This window comes from Prunus mume, linkage group LG2, assembly GCF_029339155.1.
Source record: "Prunus mume cultivar Tortuosa linkage group LG2, ASM2933915v1, whole genome shotgun sequence".
Classification (NCBI taxonomy): domain Eukaryota; kingdom Viridiplantae; phylum Streptophyta; class Magnoliopsida; order Rosales; family Rosaceae; genus Prunus; species Prunus mume.
In genome coordinates this window covers 7,029,101-7,052,530 of record NC_142699.1, presented here as the reverse complement: position 1 = coordinate 7,052,530, position 23,430 = coordinate 7,029,101, and the positions used below count along the sequence as shown (strand labels likewise).

The window sequence follows — 23,430 nt, the reverse complement described above, 5'->3', positions numbered from 1 at the left end:
TTTACTTTGGTCCAATCCGGCCTATAATGGTTTTTGTTTTTTGAGTGTGTTACCGACTTGCCATATACAACAGACGCACACAAGAACTTCTCCCTCCGGTAGGGTCTGTGGTAATTTAGAAGTTCAGAACCTATCCTCCGTGGTGGGTTCACTTCTGGTGGGCTAGAAATAAGTTTTCTGCTTTTAGGTTGATACGTGTTGGGGTTTTCGTTTCTGTAAATTGGCATTGGGTTTTACCTTTCATTCTTTTTCTATTTCATTAAACTCGTTGCTAAGTAAATTGGAGGAAGAAAAGTAATGAATATGCTACTAATGGCGAGCTTGGCATTACTGTGTTATGAAAATAGATTTGATATAAGAGAAATCAATTGTAGATGAATCAGTTTGACGTTTGGTAAACTTTTTGTTAGAAGTGTAACAATTTTTAACAATAAGTTATTTTTTTTCTTCATAATTTATCAAATGAGCTGGACTTTCCAATTTTTTTTAAAATCACTTGTCACCCCATTGCACATGATTATGCTCATTTGCAACCATGAAGAAACTGCCTGACTAATTGTTCTAACTCACATACATAGTAAAGTGGTCAAACTTGTGAATTGTAATTGGAAAGTGCACCTCTGCAAATCATAAAAAGAACAGAAGTACAGTATTTAGAGCTGAAAAGGGTAGTCAATAATTGAACTACGTAAATGTTCATCCATCAGTGTGTAGTCAATATCTACACATTGAATAAAATTGAAAGATTTTTCGTAGGAGGAAGCTTTTAAGTTCGATTCCTGCCCTTCCCACATCTTTCAGTTGCAGGTTCCTTGTGTAATAATTGTCACTGTATAAACAGTATCCCATATTCCCATTAATGAGCTTGGATGAAAATATATCTATCTCCTTAATGTTAATAATAATAACGCTTATCAATCCATAGGTCACACTAACCCAAGAGAGAACCAAATATGTACTTGGGTAATTTTATATAAAATTTCCCACATAAATTTATGTACACCCATTTTGCTCTAACTCATGACACAGAAGAGTTGATATAAGAGTTGGTGTGTGTAGTATTACTCGATATTCAACCTCTGATCAATATTTTGGTATTACCCTTTCAATTAAATATATCTTTGCATTGAATACAATCAACTTAAAATAATAATAAAAAACTTTACAATAATGGGAAGGAATCATATTCCAAGTCGAAGGAATTTACTCATAAGCTCTTACCTGTCTTGTAAGGCAATGCATGCTGATGTTGAAATAGGTCAAAAGTAAATATCAGTGGTTAAAAGTCCACTCAAGTGAATGCCATCATGAAATTCAAGCGTCCATAGGATGATGCGTTACCAGGTTTTTCTGGAGCAGCCTTATTGAGCCAATGACTGCATCTTGAATCTTGATTGAACCAGTAAGTTACTATGTTAGTTTTTCTTAATCTAAAGTTTCTATCTGAATAGGGATGCAGAATCCAATCAATTGATCGACGAGGCTTTCCCGAAAACATCATGGTGATCAAGCAACGAGATATGTTCAGGAGCCAACATCAGTGCACTACTACTTAAGTAGTGTGGAGCAACCCTCCTCCTGCATCAGAAAATCATGCAATTATATTAACTTCAGCAAGGGAATTGACAATCTTTATTTGAAAGGCTGCAAGGAAGTCAATTTGACGTCGAAAGTTCATACCTCCTCCTTCTGGTGGTCTTCTCAAAGCCTTGTGCTAAACGAGAAGCTTCTGATCTTGAAATATGGCGCAGTGAAGAAAGATACTCATGCATTGCACCACCTTTCAATGTCGAGTACATTCTGGAAGGTACAATGGACTGAACAACATCAACTACACCTGACTTGATTTCACTGCATTGCAAACACCAGGAGTAAATGGGTATCAATGTATCTGGCATGCCAAATGCATCTTTAAATGTGTTATAAGACAAATGTTTACAATTAATGCTACATTTGATACTGAGGTTTTGGTTTGAACAATCTATGGATGGTATTGTAGAGACTAGGTGCATCTATATATAACATACTTGAGAAGTACTACGATATGTATAGAGAAAACGGTCACGAAACTTGACTTAATTTCTTTCATCTCTTCTTCTCTTCAATAGAAATGGAGATAAAAGAAGAAGCCCTTTTAACTAGGTAATATTGATAAGGAAATGAACAAACGGAAAGTTTGAAGCTGTGAATTTCAAAACAATTCAAGAGGATGACTAGTAAAAGCATTTCGAAACGGCATTGTGAATGTATACTGGTTTTCATACAGTTATCAACAGCAAGGAAGTTGAGCCAAATACCTCGTCACATTTGGCAGGGTCCTCTCTGAATTTCGTCCAGCATATGAAGTCTTACTTGTTCTCATCCCCTGCCCAATTAACTTACCTAATGCCATCATACTAGCTGTGTTAGCCAACATCTCCGAGGCTAAATCCATCCTCACACAACTTTCTTTTGATTCTACAGAAGAAATGCCTTTTGCATAGAAGCAAAACCCATGTTGCCCAATTGTGGATGCCAGCCGTAATTGCTCATCATACCAGCTGGATGCATCTGACTCCTCCAAAGGGATCATTGATGGTTCCAAAGAATCCTGCACAAACAATTAATTGCCATCATGACCTGAAGATGCATAATACAAATGATCAAATATCCAACCAAAAAGTATTGACACTTACACTTATTAGTGATTGGCATCTAGAAAACAATACATCACTTTCTGAGATCAAATTGCTCATTCTATAGGCAAGCATAACAATCTGACAAGCATCTTGTTGTTCTAATGCAATATACTGCCTTAGATCACTGCAAGAGCCACGAAGTTTGTCCCATGAATCTTGTACAAAATCAGTCACCACCAAGGATTTTTGCCCCTGTGTGAAGTTGGAGCACTTAATAAAATCCATACGGCTACACTCATCCATCACCTGATAAGCTCCTGCAACAGTCTCCGTATGTTCATTCTGAGAATCTTCCAACTCCTGATGAGAAGATTCTGCAATTGCAGCACAATTATTTCCCCACGTATCAAAATTCCTCTGTAATCCTAACTCCAATTTATCAAGATTATTTCCTTCAACATGAAATTCCTCACATGAAAATATTTCTTTTATGGTGTTGGCAACACGGTCAGAAGTTACTGTGTGAGAAGATAACTCTGTTCCATTATCCATTTCAGTTTCAGGAACATAAGTTGATTCTGGCACACAAGATATATCAATTGAGTTGCACATCTCACTTATGTGCATTTCGTCTGCAGTTTCTAAACATTGACAATGTCCTTCATCTATATTAGCCACTCCAGAACAACGTAGCTCCTCAGATGAGGGAATAACTCCAAGGACGTCGTTGTTAGTATCTTTATCTGTAACTTTAGGATATCCATTGTTGATAAACTCGTCTTCGAATCAGAGGACATTACAACATCATGCATTTTCCGAACATATCGCCGACAGAAGGAAAATGGGGCACCTGAATTGTTGGGAAACTCAGAAGCATCATCAGTTTGAGCTTTATATTCACTGGAGTCATGAACAGAGCCATTCCTGCTCAGCATTGCTACCTTCTTGGCCTCTATGCTTTCCACCTCATTACAAGGCATGTTGAAACTGTATTGCACTTCTGTATTGTCAAGTTTTTCTTCAACTACCTTCATTGAGCTTGAACTTTCTTCCATCATGGATAATGCCTTGGTTATCTCTTTCTCTACTAAATCAGATAACTGTGAAGGTATATCCCAGGGTAACATTTTTGGCAGCATCAGATGGCCAGCCTCAACATCGAACAGCAGGGACCCATACATCTCTTCCATTTTTGTATCTGCATAGACAAATCTATGATTGTTTTTCCTTTCTATATGAAAACTCTCAAGAAAGAAAATTATATTGGCCAAAATAATAAATGGGAAGAATCATGTGTATGTCTATTAATCTGTTACAGCAAATTCAAGTGTCCAACTTATATTCTAAATAGAGAAATTCACTCAAGGAAACGTCTATTGTCTTGAATAAATGGTAAAACCAACGTACATTCACGTTTCATAAGTTTGCTTCTAAATAAATTAGAGGTGGAAGTCATTCTTAAAATCCACCCCCTCCTTTTTCCTTATTTGATACTCCTCGATCACTTTGTTTGCAATAAAACCAAATCTAGAACTTGTCTATCCTTAACGAAAGGGAGGACTGTGAAGTTACTAGTAGAACCAGTTTCTCTAAGAATTCTAGACAGTAATGTAATATAATGATTTAGTTCTTCTTGAGAAACTAGATGTGGTCAGCCCATAACAGGTGGATCCTCTTTTTCCTCCTAACCTTATTATCTTGTCTCATTCTTCTATGTAGATGTCATCTGTATAATAAACAACTCATGTCAAGTACTACACAAGTTAATTCATATGCCTAAAAGTTGCATGGCTGTTCACAGAATTCCACAAAATCTTAACAGAATAGTTTGAAATATATAGATCTAACTACAAGTAACATGTATGTCTAACCTTTTCTAAAACTTCTACCCTGGCACCAGAACTGAAGATGCATAATAATTTTTCGTATATCTCCCCGACAACACTCAATAAGTCGCTCAAGTAAATAAGGTTGTATGTTGGCTCTCTCCGCAGCACAAACCTGCAGAACAATAACAGAATGAGTTTAAAAACATATAGATTTCAAGAGTTCCACAATGGGAAAGTTGATCCAGCAAATGAAGCACATACCATATATGCATGGGAATGCAGCGCCTTTGATGATGGCAACATGAAATGCACTTTTAGTCTGTCAAAACTGTCTGGCAGGACCGGATTTTGACCTAGAATTACCACAATTACAATAAGCCCCCTTACATTTCAAAAAAAAATAAAATTCAAGGAGTGCAACTCTTTCAACCAGTAAACCCTCTTACTATTGCTGGTCAATATTATAGGCCCCTTGGCTGTTTTAGCTATCTGTTGAATTGCTGCAAGAAAACCACGATCTTCAAGAAAAGTGATGTCTACATCCTCAAAAAGTATAAGATGTTTAACTTTGCTCTGATCCTCCTTATAGTCAGATTTTACAGAGGTTTCAGTAGCATCATGAGAATCTTCATCTGATATGGGTATCAATTCAACGGCCTCATCATTAAACTCATGGTCTGTCATACCATTAGCCTCAACAAACAGAGATTTCACAATATGTCGGTTCTGTGGACCCATAGGATTTGCCACTGATCTGAAAGAAAGAAAATTATTAATTAATATTTTTCAAATCATCATCAACAAATAATGATGAAGGCCAACTATCAACATGATTTACAAGCAAAAGTTCACAATGGCAGGCAATCTCTTATTAAAACATATTTTTCTTTCTGACTAAATGTATCAAATATATTCTGAAAAGATACATTCATTAAATATGCAACATAACAAAGAATTTCCAGAACAGACAAGAAGCTAATTTAGGAAATAAGAAAGCCCAACCACTGATAAGACATCGTAAATGCCCTCAAACCAAACTGAATGTTTTCAAAGGAAAGAGAAAGAGTACAAGCATCGTCACTACTTCCAACAGAAAATTTCTAACTTGTTAAGAGTCTCCCCCAAGCGAAAGTCTTATTTCACAAATCAAATTATCAAAACACAATGCCTTTGTCGATAGACTCACTCTAAAAAATCAGTTATGAAGGGAAAAATTAGTAAGAACTCTATGTAAGGATCTTCAAACAAATATATCAATCTCAGTGGCAAAAACCAAAGGACATTGTGATCACCACCAAAGACAACAAAGTGGTGAATTTTGCCACTCCTATTTTGGTTGATGAATAATCATACAGATGCAGTAGATAAATTTTCATTCTGGGCATTAGCAGCTTTGGAGTTGGAATTTGGAAAGTAAGCTTTTCTGTAGGATTTATGAAGGACACCCAGACAAGCGTTTATTTCTTAGTTATCACACTCACAAAGTTGAGGGCAATCAAGGCTTTAGAATATAAACATCAAAGAGTGATCTTAATGGTTCTGGGACTAAAAAACTTCCTTGGACAACTAAAAAACTTCCTTGGACATAAGAAACATGGAAATCAAGGAAGTACATGCTTCAATAAAAGGCAATCATCCAGCTAACAAACGTGCAAAACGAAAAAGAAAAATAAGTAAACAAGCACTTCTAAACATAAAAAGGCAAACCTTCTAAGATGGCGAGATTTCAAAGCCTCTCCAAACCTCTGTTTCACAAGAGCTCCATTCCGACACTCTGATGCACTGAGCTGGTATGACAACATATAATCAAATATAGTGTCAAAACTATCAAAATACAAAACAGATAGTGTCTTAAACACAAGTCATTAGAGAAGGTGGAAAGGATGAGTTATCAATAGGATTATGAAAAATACAAATTTATAAATAAACCCAATCCTAGACATATATTTATAAAAAAACCCAAGCACTATTTAAACATAGAAACACACCCAAAATCAACCCCAAAATCAACAATTGTATATTTTTTGGGTGTGTTTATAAATGGGTTTTGAGTGTGTAATGATGGGTTTTGGGTGTGTTTATAAAGTGTTTTGGGTGTTGTTTTTTATAATTTCAGCCCCTATTTTGGGTGTTTTAGTGAAACTCCCTATGAAAAAATACTGTCAAGTTCAACTACATGTATTAACCAAAACAGAAAAAGAAGAAAATGTCTTGTGATTGCAGGATGAAACATTTAGGAAATTGCCTCAAGTTCGACATACATCAGCCAGAAGGTTAATTTCGTTGTTTGGATGGGACGCTAAACTTTTTTTTTTTTTTTTGGGTCTGAACAGTAAACTTTACTTCATCGAAAAATGACCTAACCACAAGCATCATTGTCACATGTTCTTACATCCGACTGACAGCCATCTTGATATATTTCTAGATATAACAATGGTTAGTTTATTATAAGGAAAGAGAAATGGGGTAAACCAAAACCATTAAGGACGTCTTCTCTCAAAATCCCAAATTTTAGTCATAACTCATCCAATGATCCAATCTTTACAATTAGATGTAAATCTTACACTTAATTTTGGGACTGGATATCCACAAACTGACATTCCATGGTCAAACATAAAAGTGGCATCTAGAAAGCGGTAAGAACCAATGAAACCTTAAGTATATGACAAGGTGGTCAGCAGATTAGATGAAGAGTACTTTAGGCTGACTTGACAATATGCTATTGTTTATCTCTTATTAGTACTATGGATACCACACCACAACTAACTTCCTCTCTTTCTCTTTTAATCAGCATGATTATGATAAATTATCACAACAAAATCTTGGTCCAATCAACAGTTAAATACATGCCAGGATATGAAAAATCAATAATAGTTTAATAATGGAGAACTGCACTATCTTCAGCAACAATCATATTTGAATTTCTTTACCTCCAAAACCTTAAACCCTTGCTCTTGTGCACAAGCATAGATAGCTGCAGACTTTCCACTCTGCAAGATGAGAAACATACACTTTACCCACAAAAATTTAACCAAAAAGCATCAGCATCAGCATAGAATTTGTCTTTTTTGTATGCTTAATGAGTTCTGTGATGGTAGCAAAGCCACCTCATGGCAAATGTTGAGGGTAAAGATGAAACTAGGATCCAGAATAAAGATGCTAGCCCCCAAAACAATATTACTAGAAGGATTATCCGCAAAGATAATATCAGTTCAGACACAAGAAAAGATGAATTAATTAAAGGCCCCATAATGATGCATTTGGATATTCGCTGGCAAAAAATCATGAATAGAAACAAGAATTAGGTCACAAATTTCAAGTGGATCAATGGGATAATATAAATTTGTATATACCCCAATTGGCCCTGTAACTAGGAGAACATTATTTTTCTTCATGCTAGCCTCTTCATTTTCGCTTTCTAAATCAGAGTCACTTTGGGAACATCTATAGTCATTATATTGCCTGTCACAGTTACCACTAGCAGTGGGATCTTCACTGGCTCGAAAATCTCTTTTGTACCAAAGACGAAGCCACTCGCTCAAAAAATTCACAGATTCATCATTACCACATACCTGCAGGATCATGTCATTAGAAGATCAGAATCAGAGTGATAATGGGAAATCGAAGGGACAAAGGCATTTTCTTATCTACATTTAGGAAGAAAAAAAGAAGTCTGACAGTAGAAACTTTAAAGTGAACGGGACTTGTATGTCCATAAAGAATATATGGGTCCCAGATTTCTTACATCCCTAGCCTTCATTGGACGGTACTTGTATGTCCATAAGCAATCCTTAGGCTGATTACCACAACTGGAATAGTTGGACATTACCCTGAAATTTAATGAACCAATAAAGTGAACAAGATTGCAACATATATAGATAGGTTAATCTCAAACTAACGCACAGGTTTTGAATTGATATTCGTATTGCCTCTAAATGAGCAGGTGCAACTTGAGACAACGGAGCATAAAGATATTGGTGAACTAAAAGTATCCCAAGCATAGTGAAATTCCAAGACAATTCACATAGGAAACCTTCAACCTTTCCTCGAGAATACACTGCTGCTCAATATCTGACGTGTTCATGTAAGCAGTATTTTCAGAAAGCAAACCAAGTTTAACGACCTCATTATCCTGACAAAAGTAAGAGAAAATTGAATTGGAATGGAGTTCCTTAATTAATGTTTTTCAGATAGGTGGTGAAATATGTACCTCCTCTTCCCTTGAGTGATCTGCTTCCTTTAAGTTCTGATAGCACATCACTTGCCCGTCAACTAAGAAGTCAGGGACTGTTGTTGATGTTTCATGTGTACATTCTTGTTCAATGAGACACTGATCTAAAGATACCGTGTTCTGAAAAGTTGATGCTTTACAGGGTTGGAAAACAGTGGGAAGCTGGTCAAATTTTAAGCACTCAACAGAGCCATCAAAAATTGAAGAGGGCATATATTCCAGATCAGGACTACTTTTCATAAAGGGTTCCTCACAAAATGTCCAGTTTCTCCAATCAAGGAACACAGCATCATCCTGCATAGCAGAATTTTAAGATTCATCTTAGGTGAGAAAGATAGGTACAAACAATAAAACCCAAGAACAGCTAATGCCATATCTACCCCATATTGTTATACAATGTGCTCATGGATAATCCAAAAGAACCGTACCTGAGTCCTTTCAAACACGTGAATTGGGCCACAAGTATTCTCTTTATCCTTACTTCCAATGAAGCTTGAATCACCATCAACTTCAATTGCCTCCCGATTTTTCTTGCTTGCTTTACAATATGAGAAAAATGGATGTATTTGCTTCCCTGAGAATATCCGTGACGTTTCCTGATCAAACATAAAAAGGAAGAAACTTAGAGCGACAAACCAAACACCAAAGCTGGCACAAAAAAGGAGCTAATAAGTGTTTTTTTCCAGTCACAGGCATAGCTAATAAGCCCAATTTACAATGGTACAATCCAACCACTAAAACAACAAAGATTATAAATTTAAGGAATTAGTTGGGGTTTGATGCTGATTTGAGTTGAATGGAGAAAATTTAATCAGGAAGAGCATGAAGTAAATTGTAACTGGCAGAAACAACAGAGTAGTTACGAAAACTAAATAGTACTAGAAAAGAGACTCATTAAAAACAAAGAAAAAGAAAACAGAATGACTGACCTCGGCTTTCAATCTAGCCTCCAACCTCAAATCAGGGATTATTACTGGAGCTGCAGTTTCACTCTCTACCTCAGTTGCATTCTTCTTCGGTGTACTATTCGCCGAACGCTTACCGTTCTAAAATTAAAAACAATAACGCCAACAATTTGATTCATTAAAAGAACTATTAACCTCAAACTCAATCAAGCAAGGCAAATAATGTACCATACGAATCAGAATAAAGTTCAACAAGAACCAAAAATTGCACATAATTCACCTTCTTAGGAGCTTTAATTGGAGGCGTTTTCTTTGCCTTTGACTTCCTCTTCCTCTTGCTTTGACTCCCACAGAAATCCTCGTCCTCGCCGTCATCGTCTTCACCATTACCTCTCTCGGCCTTCAGATCGCCGTCTTCCTCGAGCTGTTGTTGGGGTTTGAGAGGGAACAATGTGGACTGAACCAATCTCCGGCGAACGACTCGCCGTGTCGGCGTCGAAGGCGGGGCGTTCTGAGCTGAATTGTCCATGGAATTGGAGTGGATTGGGAATTTGGGATGGTGGGTGAATTGGGGTTTTGTTGGGGGTTTTTAGGGATTTTGGAGAAGACTGGTAAGAGTTTATGTGTGTAACGGAAACGTGATCTTACAGTGACGGAAAAAAGGAAAGGCAAAAACAAAACAAAAAATTATGGAGGGAAAAAGGAGGTTGTTCCCGCCTTTAGAGGAGGGATTTGGGTTATCACGCGTAGATATTTGATATTTAATTTCATTCAAATTACACATTAAATTGTTGTTACATTTTTTTTTTATCGAATTAAATTGTTGGTAATTAATTCTCATTAAAGAGTAAAAAGATTGTGGTTATTGTCTATGTTGGTTAGGCAAGTTGACCATGATAATGAATGGGTCTCCTTGAACTAAAGTTCGAATCTCTTTGTTAACGGATTTAGTTTAGTAAAAAATGGTATTGATTTGCAAACTAGTGGTCTCATGTTCGAACCCCCATGACACCGTGGTAGCGTGTCTGTTTGAGAAACTCCCCTTCCCTTCTAATTTAGACTATCGTTTGTACTAAAAAAAGAAAGTTATAATCTCTTCTTTTTTAAAAAAAATATTATATTAATTAATCTAATCTAAACTATCGCTTGTAATAATCTACAGTATAATATGACTTTTAATTTCTAAGTAGTGACCTTTTTTGTGTGGAAAACGAAGTAGTGACCTTCAGATTAAGGTCAAGTCATGTAGTATTTTTATCTAAAACTAGATGCCCTTAATGTATAATTGGGAGGGAGCCATTACATTGTAATTTTTTTTTAATTCTTGCCATTAGATTTCAAAATGTACTTTGGCCACTACATGACTCGTTTTCAATTGATCCAATTAGAAGATTGTTGGAACAAATGATTACTTAATAGTATATAATATGTAAATTGTTATTTTTTCTAAATTAGTAAAGACAATGAAGTATATGAACCATTTTCAATTATTGGCAATGAATATTGGTATTTATTACTTCCATAATTATTTGTAGTTTATTCAAATTGTACCCCGTTTCAAATGTTCAAAGATGCATTTTCTTTTGGTATGGTATTTCAAAATTGCATACTTTTTAACGGTGTCTTTTTAGTTCGTAATTGAAACAATCGTCTCTACCGTCATAAAATAAGAGCACCTGGCTTTGTCTATTTACAAAGACTTCATTCTAAGACAAATTAGAAACCGTTTCGACATCCAATTGTATTCTATAAAAGTAATGAACACGGTGCTTCAAGAAAGTAATAAAATTTATACAACACAATTGAGTGGTCAAATGATATCGGATTCAAGTGATTTTTTGTATATATGATATTTGAATGATTATCTTAAACATAGACGGTTTAGATTAGTGAAATACAATGTGGGGTGGCCCCTACAAGGGTATCCCTCAAATAAGCTAATTTGAGAAATCCCTCAATGGAAGCTCTTTATATGTGTGTGTGTGTATATATATATTATTGCACCATAAACCCTAAACTTTCAACATTTATCACCGTAATGGTATACATTTTCAATGCATGTTTGTACTTTATTATTATTACTACCGTTTCGACATTTTCAATACCCTAAACCTTTCCGCGCCTATAAGAGGCTTTTTAAAAAATACAATAAATAAATTTTGAATTAAAAAAGATAATGGGTAGTTGTGTTCCATAAAAATAGGATTCATCATCTAATTTTTCTTTTAATTTTAATTTTTTTAATATAAAAAGTGTGAATTTACCATAGTATCATTATTTAATTTTATGATAATTTCAATTTTTAATGTTTGCATTAACCAATAGAATTTTATGGTATTTTGAATTTTTTACCACTGTATGACTTTTGCTTTATATATATAGATTAATTTTTAAAGACGGCTATTGTTTTTATATATATATTTGTGCAAAAAGACGACTCACGGAATGTTCACTCAAACTCGAATACTCTACTTTATTATTTTTAAAATAGAGTATTCCACCATTAATATTTTATCGCATGGTGTTCATGAATTTATAAGTTGTGAGATTGCTACTCCGATGATAATAAGCAAAAACTACTAACATTGCACCACATATATACCAGCTACAAAAAAATATTAGATATGATGAAACATTTTATACTTAACCATAGAAGATTAACCAAACTGTGTATATTTGAATTTTCAAAATTTATTTTTCGTTTTTGGGTAAATTAATTTCAAATTGAATTGATGCTTTCATTGATGATTCCATAAGACCATCTCCAACCCAAATGGTGGAAACTCAAATTTTGAGTTTAGCCTCCAAAAAAACTTCTCCAACCCATGTATTTTGGAAGGTGAAAATTTGAGATGACTCAAAACTGGACTAGAATTCCAGTCAGAATTTTGCCTGGACTGATAAACTCGTGGGGCCCAAATATGCTTTAATATATAATTTTTTATTGGATGCAAGGAGCAACCCATGTGCTTGACTATGTCGCCGGCCCACTTTGACAAGTGGGAATGAAGATTCCCTTTCCGTTTTTGAGAAGCAACGGCTACTTTTCAAATGTTTTGTTATGCGGTTTTAAAATATAAAAAATTCCAACAGCTATAAAATCAACGATTCTGACTCATTTTAGGCAATCTCAACGGTAAAATTTCACATCTAACGGCTCAAATTTAAATCCAACGGTCAAATTAATATTTATAATTAATCTAAGTGAGATCCAACCCCAAAACTTATTCCAAACTCTATAAATAGTCATTCATTTGGTAAATAATCCACCAAAAATTATTTATTTTCTTTTCTCCCTTTGTTATAATTTTTCATTCTACATTCATTCTTGTTGAGAATGGCCCCAAAACCCCAAAGAGGTGTGAATTAGAAACCACAAGAAGATAAGGCATTGTGTAGAGGGTGGGTTTCTGTCTCTGAAGATGGGGCTATTGGCACGAATCAATCAAATGATTCATTTTGGTTGCGTGTGTACCAAATTTTTTTGGAAAATGATCCGGGCATGAGTGGAACCGGGGTACGATCATCGCAAGTTATTGCTTCTTGGTTCAAGATCATCAACCAACAATGTTCTCTTTGGAAGGCATGTATAACAAAGGTCAATGCATGGCATGTGAGTGGCTCCAATCTTGAAGATATGGTGAGTATCCATTTTTTTCAATGCTTAAATTTATAATTTTAATTGTTTTCAATTATTAACTTGATTTTTATTTTATTTCATGGGTATGATATAAATGCAAAAACAATTTTCTTGAATGATAATAAACCTTCAAATAGGCCTTTCAAGTTGTATCATGCTTGACAAATCTTAAAAGATTGCCCAAAATGGAACGATCTATGTGAATCTCCCACACAATCATTCAAAGATTCTTCTCATAGTGGCAATACTTTCAATTTGGAGGAAGATGAAGATGATGTGGTCATGCTCACTCCAAGGCCATTGAGAAGAGATAAACATAAGGATGAAAAAAAGAAAGGGAAAAGTGTTAAAAGTTATCTCAACCAAAGTGGTAAGTTCTTGTCTGAATTGGTTCAACAAGGAAATGAGGCAAAAGAGGATAGGCGGCGAAAGTTAGAGCTCCTACAAGAGCAACATTCATATCAAATCCAACAAGATAAGGAGGCCAATGAACAAAGGATAATGTCCATGAACCTATCCAAATTTACTTTAAGAAAAAAGAAGTATTGGGGGAATAAGCAAGACGAAATTATTGAGGCCCAGATGAATACAAGTTCCCCCTACAATCCAGAAGACAACTCTGAAAACTATTATCCAAGACCTCTACATAGTGGTTATTAATTTACGTTTATTTGTAATTGTTGTTTATCTTTATTTATAATTGTCGTTTATCTTTATTTCTAATTGTTGTTTATCTTTATTTATAATTATCGTTTATATTTATTTGTAATTGTTGTTTATCTTTATTTATAATTATCGTTTATCTTTTTTTTATGATTGTCGTTTATTTTTCTATAATTAGTTTTTTTTTTAAAATCAATGATAAACCATATAATTCATCAAAATCACACAATCACTTTTATAATTTAAAAACACAACATAATTTAAACATGCTTAGATAATTTAAACACACATACATAATTTAAACACACAACATAATTTAAACACACTTATATAATTTAAATACACAACATAATTTAAACACACATACATAATTTAAACACACAACATAATTTAAACACACAACATAATTTAAACACACAACATAGCTTATTGACCCCCTCATTCGCATCTCCAAATGTGGTTGATCAAATCATTTCTTAGATTGTGATGCACTTGTGAAACACAAACTCTATTATGATAGACCATGTAGTCTGAGATAGTTTGTCTATCTCAGTTTATATCGTACGTGATAGTTGGTTCAAGCTCATGAGCAAGTCTTGCTTATGCTCTTCTAGATGTTCGTGGACAATTGTCTTCATCATCAGATTCTGCATCTAGATCATTATACTCATCTTCAACAATTATGTTGTGCAATATTATGCACGTCATCATGATTGATTGAATGAAGTTGTTCTTTGCGCCACATACGTGAAGTATTCCGAAGGCTTTTTCGACATCCTTCCTATAAGACTCTTATTTTTGGGCAAATAGTCTTTTTTTTTGGAGTATCCGGTTGGGAAATCGTCTTAACCAATGTACCTCAACGAGGATAAATACCATCAGCCAAGTAATAACTCATGTTATATTCATTTTCATCGACAACATATTGGATATGGGGAGACACTCCATTCACTACATCATTGAACAACGGGGAACGAGTTAGAAAGTTGATATCGTTGTTTGATCCGGCAACGTCAAAAAAGGCATGCCATATCCAAGTGTCATACGAGGCCACTACTTGTAGAACGACAGTTGGCTTATACTTGTAGCAGGTAAACCGGCATGCCCAAGCGGTTTCTTCCATTCCCAATGCATGCAATCAAGACTGCCTAACATGCCTGGGAATCCTCTGCGACTAGCCTTGTGCAAGACCCTGTAAAGGTCGGCCGGATTTGGGGAACGGAGGTACCACTGACCATACACGACTTCAATAATAGAACAAAACTTTCGCAAACATTCAAGGGTTGTAGATTAACCTAATCTACAGTACTCGTCGGTGGAGTCTGCCGAGCATCCATATGCGAGCATTCAAAAACTGTTAGCTTCTATTATGGGGATAGACTTTGTAGTCCATAAGCGTCTATCTTCTGGGTAAAGTATGGCTCATATGCAAACACATCATTCAAGATGCGATATAAAAGCTTTTTCTTATGCGAAACCGACTGCGAAAGTCCACTGGAGGATAAAGTGGTCTTTCACAGAAGTAGTCCTCCATGAGACTCTTATGATGTTTTTCTCTCTTTTGATTCTTGTATTCACAGCCTGCAACAGAACCAACATGTTTGGATTGTTGAGCAAATTGCTCCAGCAAAAACGTATGGTGTTGAACAACCATTGCAACCTTTTATTGATGATGGTCATCATCATTGAAGAAATTTTGTATAGCCTTCCCACTTGAATTCATTATAAAAAGGAGAATTGAAGGAGATTGTGTGGTCAATTCAGTAGAATAACACTTCTTAAATAGATAAGAGAATGAGATGACCTACATATTTGAAAATAATTGAATGAAGATAAGAAAAGATATGGAAAGATAAAGGAATCCAATAAAGTGATATGAACAAAGATGAGCAATGGTTCAGAACGTGATTGAAACAAAATAAGATGGGAAATGGTTTAGAAAATAATTGAATGAAGATAGGAAAAGATAGGGAAAGATAAGGGAATCCAATAAAGTGAGATGGACAAAGTTAAGTAATAGTTCAGAACATGATTGAAACAAGACAATAGGGGACGAGAAAGAGTTCAGAAAATAATTGAAGAACACAAGTGAAGATGGACAAAAGTTCAGAATATGATTAAAACAAGACAATAGGGGACGAGAAAGAGTTCAGAAAATAATTGAAGAACACAAGTAAAGATGGACAAAAGTTCAGAACATGATTAAAACAAGACAATAGGGGACGAGAAAGAGTTATGAAAATAATTGAAGAACACAAGTGGAGGTGGACAAAAGATCAGAACATTATTGAATGAGGATAAAGGAATCTAATGAAGTAAAAGTAAAAGTAAAAATGGAATAAAATTATGGCAATGGCTTATGTTCACCCGTTTTGTGTTTGCTCATGTGATGGAAGGGTAAAGTTCCTCATTGCCTTGAAAATCATTGACTAGTCAACAAATCAACTTTCTTTAGTGTGCGAGCGTGCCACTGCTAGCAATAACAATTCTAGCAGACTTCTTAAAATAGATAACTTGCGCCCTAAGTTACTGATTTCTAAACAAGTGATTGTGAATTTGGGTGATGAATATCTCCCAAGTAAGTTCCTTTCCTGCCTCATACTGGTGAGGACTTCACAATTTATCTCAGTATAAAATTGGTGGTTATGGCCAGAATAATTGATAATAAAGTGGACTGTTTTAGGCAGAAATGCCTTTTACAAAACTAGAAAGAAAAAAAATTCAATTCTAGAAAAACAAGCTGAAATTCCTTTTCGCCTCGATAGAAGTCTCGATCTGGAACTGGGTATGTCTCTGGATCGAATCACAACAACTTCAATCGCTAAGCTTCACTGTAAATCGATACCAAAGTTTGAGTTTGGCGAGCTTTAATCTATTTCAAGCCCGGAAGGCTTTTTGAACGGCGGATCGCATTGGTCCGAACAGGCGTATGGTGGACTTGAGGATTACTGAGCCGAAACGCACTATGGTACCTGTTCTACTTGGTCAGGGCTCTTCATAAATTTGTTGAGGTTTTCATATTTGTGAAAACTCAAACTCTGCTTGTTTTGGCTTTTGCTGAACCAAATTTGTGATGAGAGAAATCTCATTTTGAATGACTTATTTTCTAAGTTTGAACCTGAAAATTCTGATTTATAGCTGGCTTCTTCTGTGGCTTGAATGAGCTTTTAGTTGCTTCAGTCTATTTGAGGGTTCTCAATGATCAAGTGATCATTTTGAGTTCTTGTCTTGGGTTGATTTTTTGGTTGTTTGATTGATTGTCTGTTGTGTGTTCTGTTCACCCCCTCTTATATTTATAAGAAATGCTTTGGGGTAGGGTTTCTAATTCTTTTAATAATGGGCGGCAAAAAATTCTCAAAAGATCTCTTACTTTTTAAATGCAAAGAAGAAGAGATTTTTATCAATTTTGGCAGATAAGCTCTCAACAGTCAGTTCCTATGGCAATCACTTCCATGTATTTTCTTTGAATGGAAACCTAACCCTCCTTCCAATTTAACTGCTCTTTGTAAGAGTTCAAACTTTGATGGTTAGTTTGATTTTTCAGTTTGAACAACTCCCTGTTTCCTGCTTATCTTTTTTTGAAAACTTAGCATGCGTATCTCTTGAAAGTCGGTGCCTTCTCTGGAGCAGAATCAATATTTCTAAATATAAAAAAGGGTTTTGATCTTCTGGTGGTAGAGATTCAGAGATGTCCCTTCTTTTGCCTGCCCTTGTCAACTTTTATCAACCCAATTGAAATTGTTGACCTTTCTAAGTCGAAAACATCACGTGGGTCTGTTCCTTTTTTTGGCTTCTTTTGTTTTATTTATTTATTTATAATTATGTTAAGCCCAATTTTGAGTTGAGCCATGGGCTGATTTCTTTCTTTTCTTATTTTTCGAAGCCCAAGTTCGTTGTCGTGGTTTTGACAAATCATGGGCTGGGCTTTTTGGATTTTGGGATCTTACGTTCGATTTTAGTCTATACTGCCTGGCTCTAATTTTGCCTCGTCTTTTTGGGCCTCCAGTTTGTCGGGTTGAGTGTGTGTTTTGGCCCAATTTCAAAGGAATGCTGGTGGTTGCCCAAAATTGACATGAGCTTTTGTTTCCTTGTGCTGGGTGTGCCAAATTAGGTCCAAATAGCTTCAATGAATGGTCCGAATTATTCCGGGCATATGTATGGTGTTGTATTTATTTGTATTTTTAAGTGAAATTCTATTATGTTTCGGAATTTTAATTTTTTTAGGTTAAAATGTTTAGAAAATTAAATCACAAGTATTGAATCAAAAATAATGTCAAGAAAAAAAAATATGGGTTATTCATTCTTAAGCAATTTAATGAAGTTGAGGACTCAAATTATGAGTCTGCAAAGGTGGAGGAAAAAAAATTTTGAGTCCTGAAAAATATATGAATAGTTGTATTTTGGATAGTGAAAATTTGAATTTAAACATGATTGAAGATGGTCTAAATAAAAATACATGAGGCCCCAGTGTCAGCCTCAGGGCTTTCATCTTTTATTGAGTCGCGACAAGCAGGCTCAAGGCCCATGACCCATTTAATATCGGGTCGGTTATCCGATCCAGATACCAACCATTGATGGACACGCGACTCACAAGCACGCAGAATATGAAAGAAGCTAGCCGATCCAATCACGTGAAACCGTGTTTTACACGTAACAAAAGTGCGCGTACATAATATACCATTCCAAGTCCAACCAGCAAGAAAAGAAAACCAGAAATTCTTTCACTCATGTCTGAAAAGCACCGGATAAAAACTCCATAATACAGGACAGTGGGGTCCAGTTGGATGCCAATAAATCTCAACAAGGGAAGCTGGAATTACCAAAAGACCACCAATACTACAGTCCAAAAGTGGCGGGAATATTGCAGTAGTGGACAACAGCAGGGGCAAGGATGGTAAACGAACGGCAAGTCCTTTGACGGGAACGACGTCGTCTCGATTGGCAACATTACTTTGCAAAAGGCAGAAAAATGGAGAAAAATGGTAGGTTTGACGAGGACAAATTGGTCCAGCAGAAAGTTATGTCCCAGGCTCCCAGCTCAAGAATCTGACTTGTGTCTGTACACATCACTCTATGCTTAATAGAAAACAATTGTCTTCTTCTCTATCTGTCAGCTTTCTTTGCCTCTGTGAAAACAACTTTCCCTTCTCCATCTCTCTCTCTCTCTCTCTTTCTCTGAGCTTCAGAGAAACCAAAAAACCCTAAACCCAGAAGCCAGAGGCCAGAAACCTACTTGAATATCATTAACATTTTCAGTTTTTAACCAATTTAAACGAAGCATTTTGGTGTTCAGCTTCCGCCATTGAAGAACCAGCTTTCCATTTGTTCTTCCAAGTATAAAAAAGTTAAGCGAAACCCAGAAGGAAGGACCCTAGAAACAAAAAAAACGCTTCTTTTTGCTAGTCGAAGCTTCATTCTTAAACCACTGCTAAACCCTTTTTCTCTTTTGCTCTATTGAGAGAGATAAATCCCAAAAATGGTGAATCAAAAACCTTTCCACAAAACCCACATCTTACTTTCTCTTATAGTCTTCACCAATGTGGCTCTGCTCGTGACCTCCAAGTCCACAATCGAGCCCTGCGCGAACTCAGACTCGTGCAACGCCTTGCTCGGCTACACCGTTTACACCGACCTCAAGGTCTCCGAGGTGGCCTCGCTCTTCCAAATCGACCCAATTGCTCTTCTCACCTCCAATGCCATCGACATTTCGTATCCTGACGTCGAAAACCACATTCTCCCTTCGCAGCTCTTCCTCAAAATCCCAATCGTCTGTTCCTGCGTCGATGGAATTCGCAAATCGGTCTCGACCCACTACAAGACCCGGCCTTCCGATACGTTAGCCTCCATCGCCGATTCGATATATTCGGGTCTGGTATCTGCAGACCAGATTCGGGAGGCCAATTCCATTTCGGACCCTTCGGTTCTGGATGTGGGGCAGACTCTTGTGGTGCCTCTGCCCTGTACTTGCTTCAATGGGACTGATAATTCGTTGCCTGCTATCTACTTGTCGTATGTGGTGACCCCGGTGGACACTTTGGCTTGGATTGCGGCTAGGTACTCGACCACCCTTACTGATTTGATGAATGTTAATGCCATGGGAAGTACGGCCATTAAAGCTTCTGATATACTTGCAATCCCATTGCCTGGTAATTTCTGTTTTTGCTCATTTTATCAAGTGTTTGATATTGAAACGTAGTTTTAATGTGGTTTTCTGAATTGGTTCTTGTTGAATTTTGGTATGTTGAGTTGATTATGATGCTGCAGTTTGTGGGTACTTTTTGTTTTTGTAATTTTATAATTGTTCTGTTCCAATTTGGTGGTATTAGTGCTTCGTGGTTTGATTACAATTGTTGCACTAATCGGGGAGTTTGTGTATGTTAATGGGTTTTGATTAATTCAAAGTTCAAACCAATAACCGTATCATGAATTTTTGAATTTTTCCTTTTGGGTGGTTATGGTGAACTCATGTCTTGTTTGTCTGGATTTTGTTCCTCACAATTGCAGCTTGTGCATCAAACTTCCCGAGATATGCTGCAGATTACGGCTTAATTGTGCCCAATGGGAGCTATGCCATTACAGCAAGTCACTGCTTGCAATGCAGTTGTGGGCCTGGGAATCTCAAGTAATTGAGTTACTTTCACATCTATTTGCTCTCCAACTTCTCTGTTGATCTAGTGTTAATCACTTAATTGTGTTTTTCTTTCTACAGTTTGTACTGCCAGCCTGCTTCATTAGCAGTTTCATGTTCGAGCATGCAATGTAGAAACAGTAACCTCATGGTCGGGAATGTTACAGTCCAGCAGAGTGGTGGTGGTTGCAATGTCACTTCTTGTAACTATGGTGGTTTTGTGAACGGCAGCATAATCACAACGTATGGTTATCCTTTCCGATTGTACTTTTCTGTCTTAATATTGTCATTCTGAAATGTATGAATTATGTTTTCATGTCAAACTGATTCCTTCCTACTCTGCAGGTTGTCTACATCTCTCCAACCCCGCTGCCCAGGTAAGATGATAGATTCTGCTTGGCTAATTAGAAGACTCATTGATATAGATATAACTTGCAATTTAGGTTTATGGATTTCCCAAGAAATATGAATGTGTCTATTTGGAATTGGTTCTCGTACTTTCTTAAACAGAACAAAGCTTTTTACCCTGTTTCTTTGTGAATATTTGGTGCATGCTTTTGATTCTTTTCTTTATAGTACTGTTAAGTGCCATTTCAAATTATGGACTGGTTTATTTATAGTTGGTTTTAAAGTGTTTAAGCAGATTGTGTATTACTTTCTATTTAAAATAAGGGCATAACGGAGGTTCATATTAGAGACAGGAGAGTGATTTCTTTAGCTGAAAAAAAAGCTTCATGGAGCTAGAAATTTTGTTGTGTTTAATTTGTACCTCAAGAAATGTACTTTGAAATGCAATGCAGGTGCACAGAAATTTCCACCACTTATAGCCCCACCTACTTCGGTAAACCGGGATACAACCTTTGCACCCTCACCTGCTCCCCAGTCAGATGGCGCCGGAGGCACGGGGGCACCCAAGTCGTCTTCATTGGTACCTTCAACAAACAGCATGCTTCCAGGATTGGCCCCTATAGGTGGCCCTGCTGGGAGTGCTTCTGGGAGTGCTTCTGATGCCTGCTCCTTGATTAATCCATTGGCCAATTTTCCAACCGCAGTTTTGTTGCTTTTGTATGTCAAGTTCATGATGGCCATCTTATAATGATTTCGGTTTTGTGTTCTCGATGGTGGCTTCAATATTTGACGGGTGTGATTAGTCCGTTAACCTTATATTTGTTTGTACTGTTCAAACTGATTTTGTGGATGTGGCAAACTATCATGGGGTTTCAATTACTGATGGGTTTTGTTTTGCTCAACTGCCAGATTATGAAGCACTATGGGGTACTGGCAGTTGCCATCTCTGTAATCTATTATTGTTTTCGCTTTCTAGACCCTCAAGATTTGCCTAGACTAGTTATCTTTAAAAGTGAGCAGAAAAGTTCAGTAATTTTACATGTCCTAATTCTGACCTATTTTTTCACTCTTTCTCACCACCACAGCCCTTTTTTTTATTTTTTTTTTATTTTTATGCACATTATTATTTCCTTTTAACTATTTTTTCACATGCCCCTAACTCATATTTTTCACTCTTCCTCATCACCATAGGCTTAAAACAAAATGTCTAGAGGTTATAATCTTAGTTAAAAGGAAATAAATGCTATATATTTTGCATGAAAGATTATCTGCTTATATATATAAAGAATTTTTCTTTCCGTATACAAAGGAGATCCAATTAATGTATGCCTTACAATACTCTTCCACGAATGAAGAAGAAAAACAAAGAACCTAGCTAGCTACAATATATTGAACATCGTCCTTGTCACAAAAGGTATATACGAGAATGAGCACGGTAGCTGCAAGAGCTTGCAATAGAAACCAATACGCTATCACCTCTCTCTGCCAAGGAAATCCACGAGACAGAACCTTTGTCACAACGGTGACGTCGTACTGTGGATACAATAGGGTTTGGAAAGCCGGATCGAAGAAGTCCTCAACCCCATGAACAACGAGTCGTCCGTTGTTGTAGACATCCCATTCAGTGATTTTGACTCGGTTAATAGAAGCGTATGATGCACCCGTACAGGTTGGTAAGGAAGTAACAACGAGAGGATGACCGGGCAAAAGAGTGCGAACGTTGGAACCATGACCAACATATGCCTCTATTGTATCTCTATCGAACTTGAATGGCACAATGTGATACTTAAGGAGTGTCAACGGAGGCTGTGGATACTTGGGGTTGAAGAAAGCTTGGTCTCGAGGACAAAAGAGGGTAAAAGTGGTGTTGGTGTGGTTTAGGGATTGTATTGCTGGCATGATCACGGCCTCAAGAATGGTGTCTAGGGTTAGTGACATGGCATGATAGCCCTTGTCAGAGAGTACGGCTGATGGTTTGGGTTGGTGTGTTTGCTCGACAGCTTGACTGGTACTAATAACAAATAAGAGACTTGAAGAGAAAACAAGAAGGAGAAAACAGATTGAAAACTTGATGGAAGCCATAGGAGAAGACAAAGCAAAAGCAAAGGCAAAGCTATGTGTAATTGCAAGGGATTTTGGTGTGAATGGAAAGGCTGAGGCTAAGCGCATATATATATACAGTTTCCAAATCCTACCCTGCTTGTAATTGGTTTCCAAATCCCTTTAGGATTCCTTTTTCTTTGCCGAAAAATGGATCACCTACGCTACTTGAGTTGAGATAATGATTTGGCCCTTGGCAGTTTCCTTTTTTCTTGGGGTTTTTTCTTCAAGGCGAAGTTACTTGTTCTTTCCTAAGCTGTGAAGGACTATCGATGCATATCCTACTATGTTGGTTTCATTTGTTTTGAGTTTGTCTTATTTTTCATTTTAAAATGCAATTTATAATTTGCTTTAGCAGTTTTTAAAATTAGTTTGTTATCCACGGAAAGTTGGTTTACATATATACTAAAAATAAGGTCTACCCATGTTGTGCGACTAACTTAACGAATCGCTTAACATAATTAACGA

General features: G+C 36.4%; 2 protein-coding genes across 2 annotated transcripts; one reads left to right on the top strand and one right to left on the bottom strand.

The window, feature by feature from the left end:
• Nucleotides 1-1,052: 1,052 nt before the first annotated feature.
• LOC103319919 (P-loop containing nucleoside triphosphate hydrolases superfamily protein) lies at nt 1,053-10,251 on the bottom strand. The gene is given in 17 exon segments (XM_089046609.1): nt 1,053-1,578; nt 1,681-1,851; nt 2,298-2,590; nt 2,676-3,401; nt 3,404-3,816; nt 4,490-4,619; nt 4,709-4,800; nt 4,894-5,201; nt 6,155-6,234; nt 7,378-7,437; nt 7,801-8,019; nt 8,193-8,277; nt 8,488-8,579; nt 8,658-8,972; nt 9,107-9,274; nt 9,608-9,724; nt 9,864-10,251. Coding segments are annotated over 17 exon segments (3,630 nt in total). The 5' UTR covers nt 10,113-10,251; the 3' UTR covers nt 1,053-1,466.
• An 8,606-nt stretch (nt 10,252-18,857) lies between these two features.
• LOC103319841 (lysM domain-containing GPI-anchored protein 1) lies at nt 18,858-21,895 on the top strand. The gene is made up of 5 exons (XM_008221434.3): nt 18,858-20,032; nt 20,391-20,508; nt 20,596-20,757; nt 20,860-20,891; nt 21,315-21,895. The coding sequence occupies exons 1-5, from the start codon at nt 19,363-19,365 to the stop codon at nt 21,608-21,610; spliced, it is 1,278 nt and encodes a 425-aa protein (XP_008219656.2). The 5' UTR covers nt 18,858-19,362; the 3' UTR covers nt 21,611-21,895.
• The last annotated feature ends 1,535 nt before the right edge of the window (nt 21,896-23,430 follow it).

What these genes read in the sequence shown, in the direction of transcription:
- LOC103319841 (XM_008221434.3), top strand. Translation starts at nt 19,363, where the DNA reads ATGGTGAATCAAAAACCTTTCCACAAAACCCACATCTTACTTTCTCTT. An exon ending in ACTTGCAATCCCATTGCCTG is followed by an intron (nt 20,033 to 20,390) that starts GTAATTTCTGTT and finishes TCACAATTGCAG; the next exon opens with CTTGTGCATCAAACTTCCCG. An exon ending in TGTGGGCCTGGGAATCTCAA is followed by an intron (nt 20,509 to 20,595) that starts GTAATTGAGTTA and finishes TTCTTTCTACAG; the next exon opens with TTTGTACTGCCAGCCTGCTT.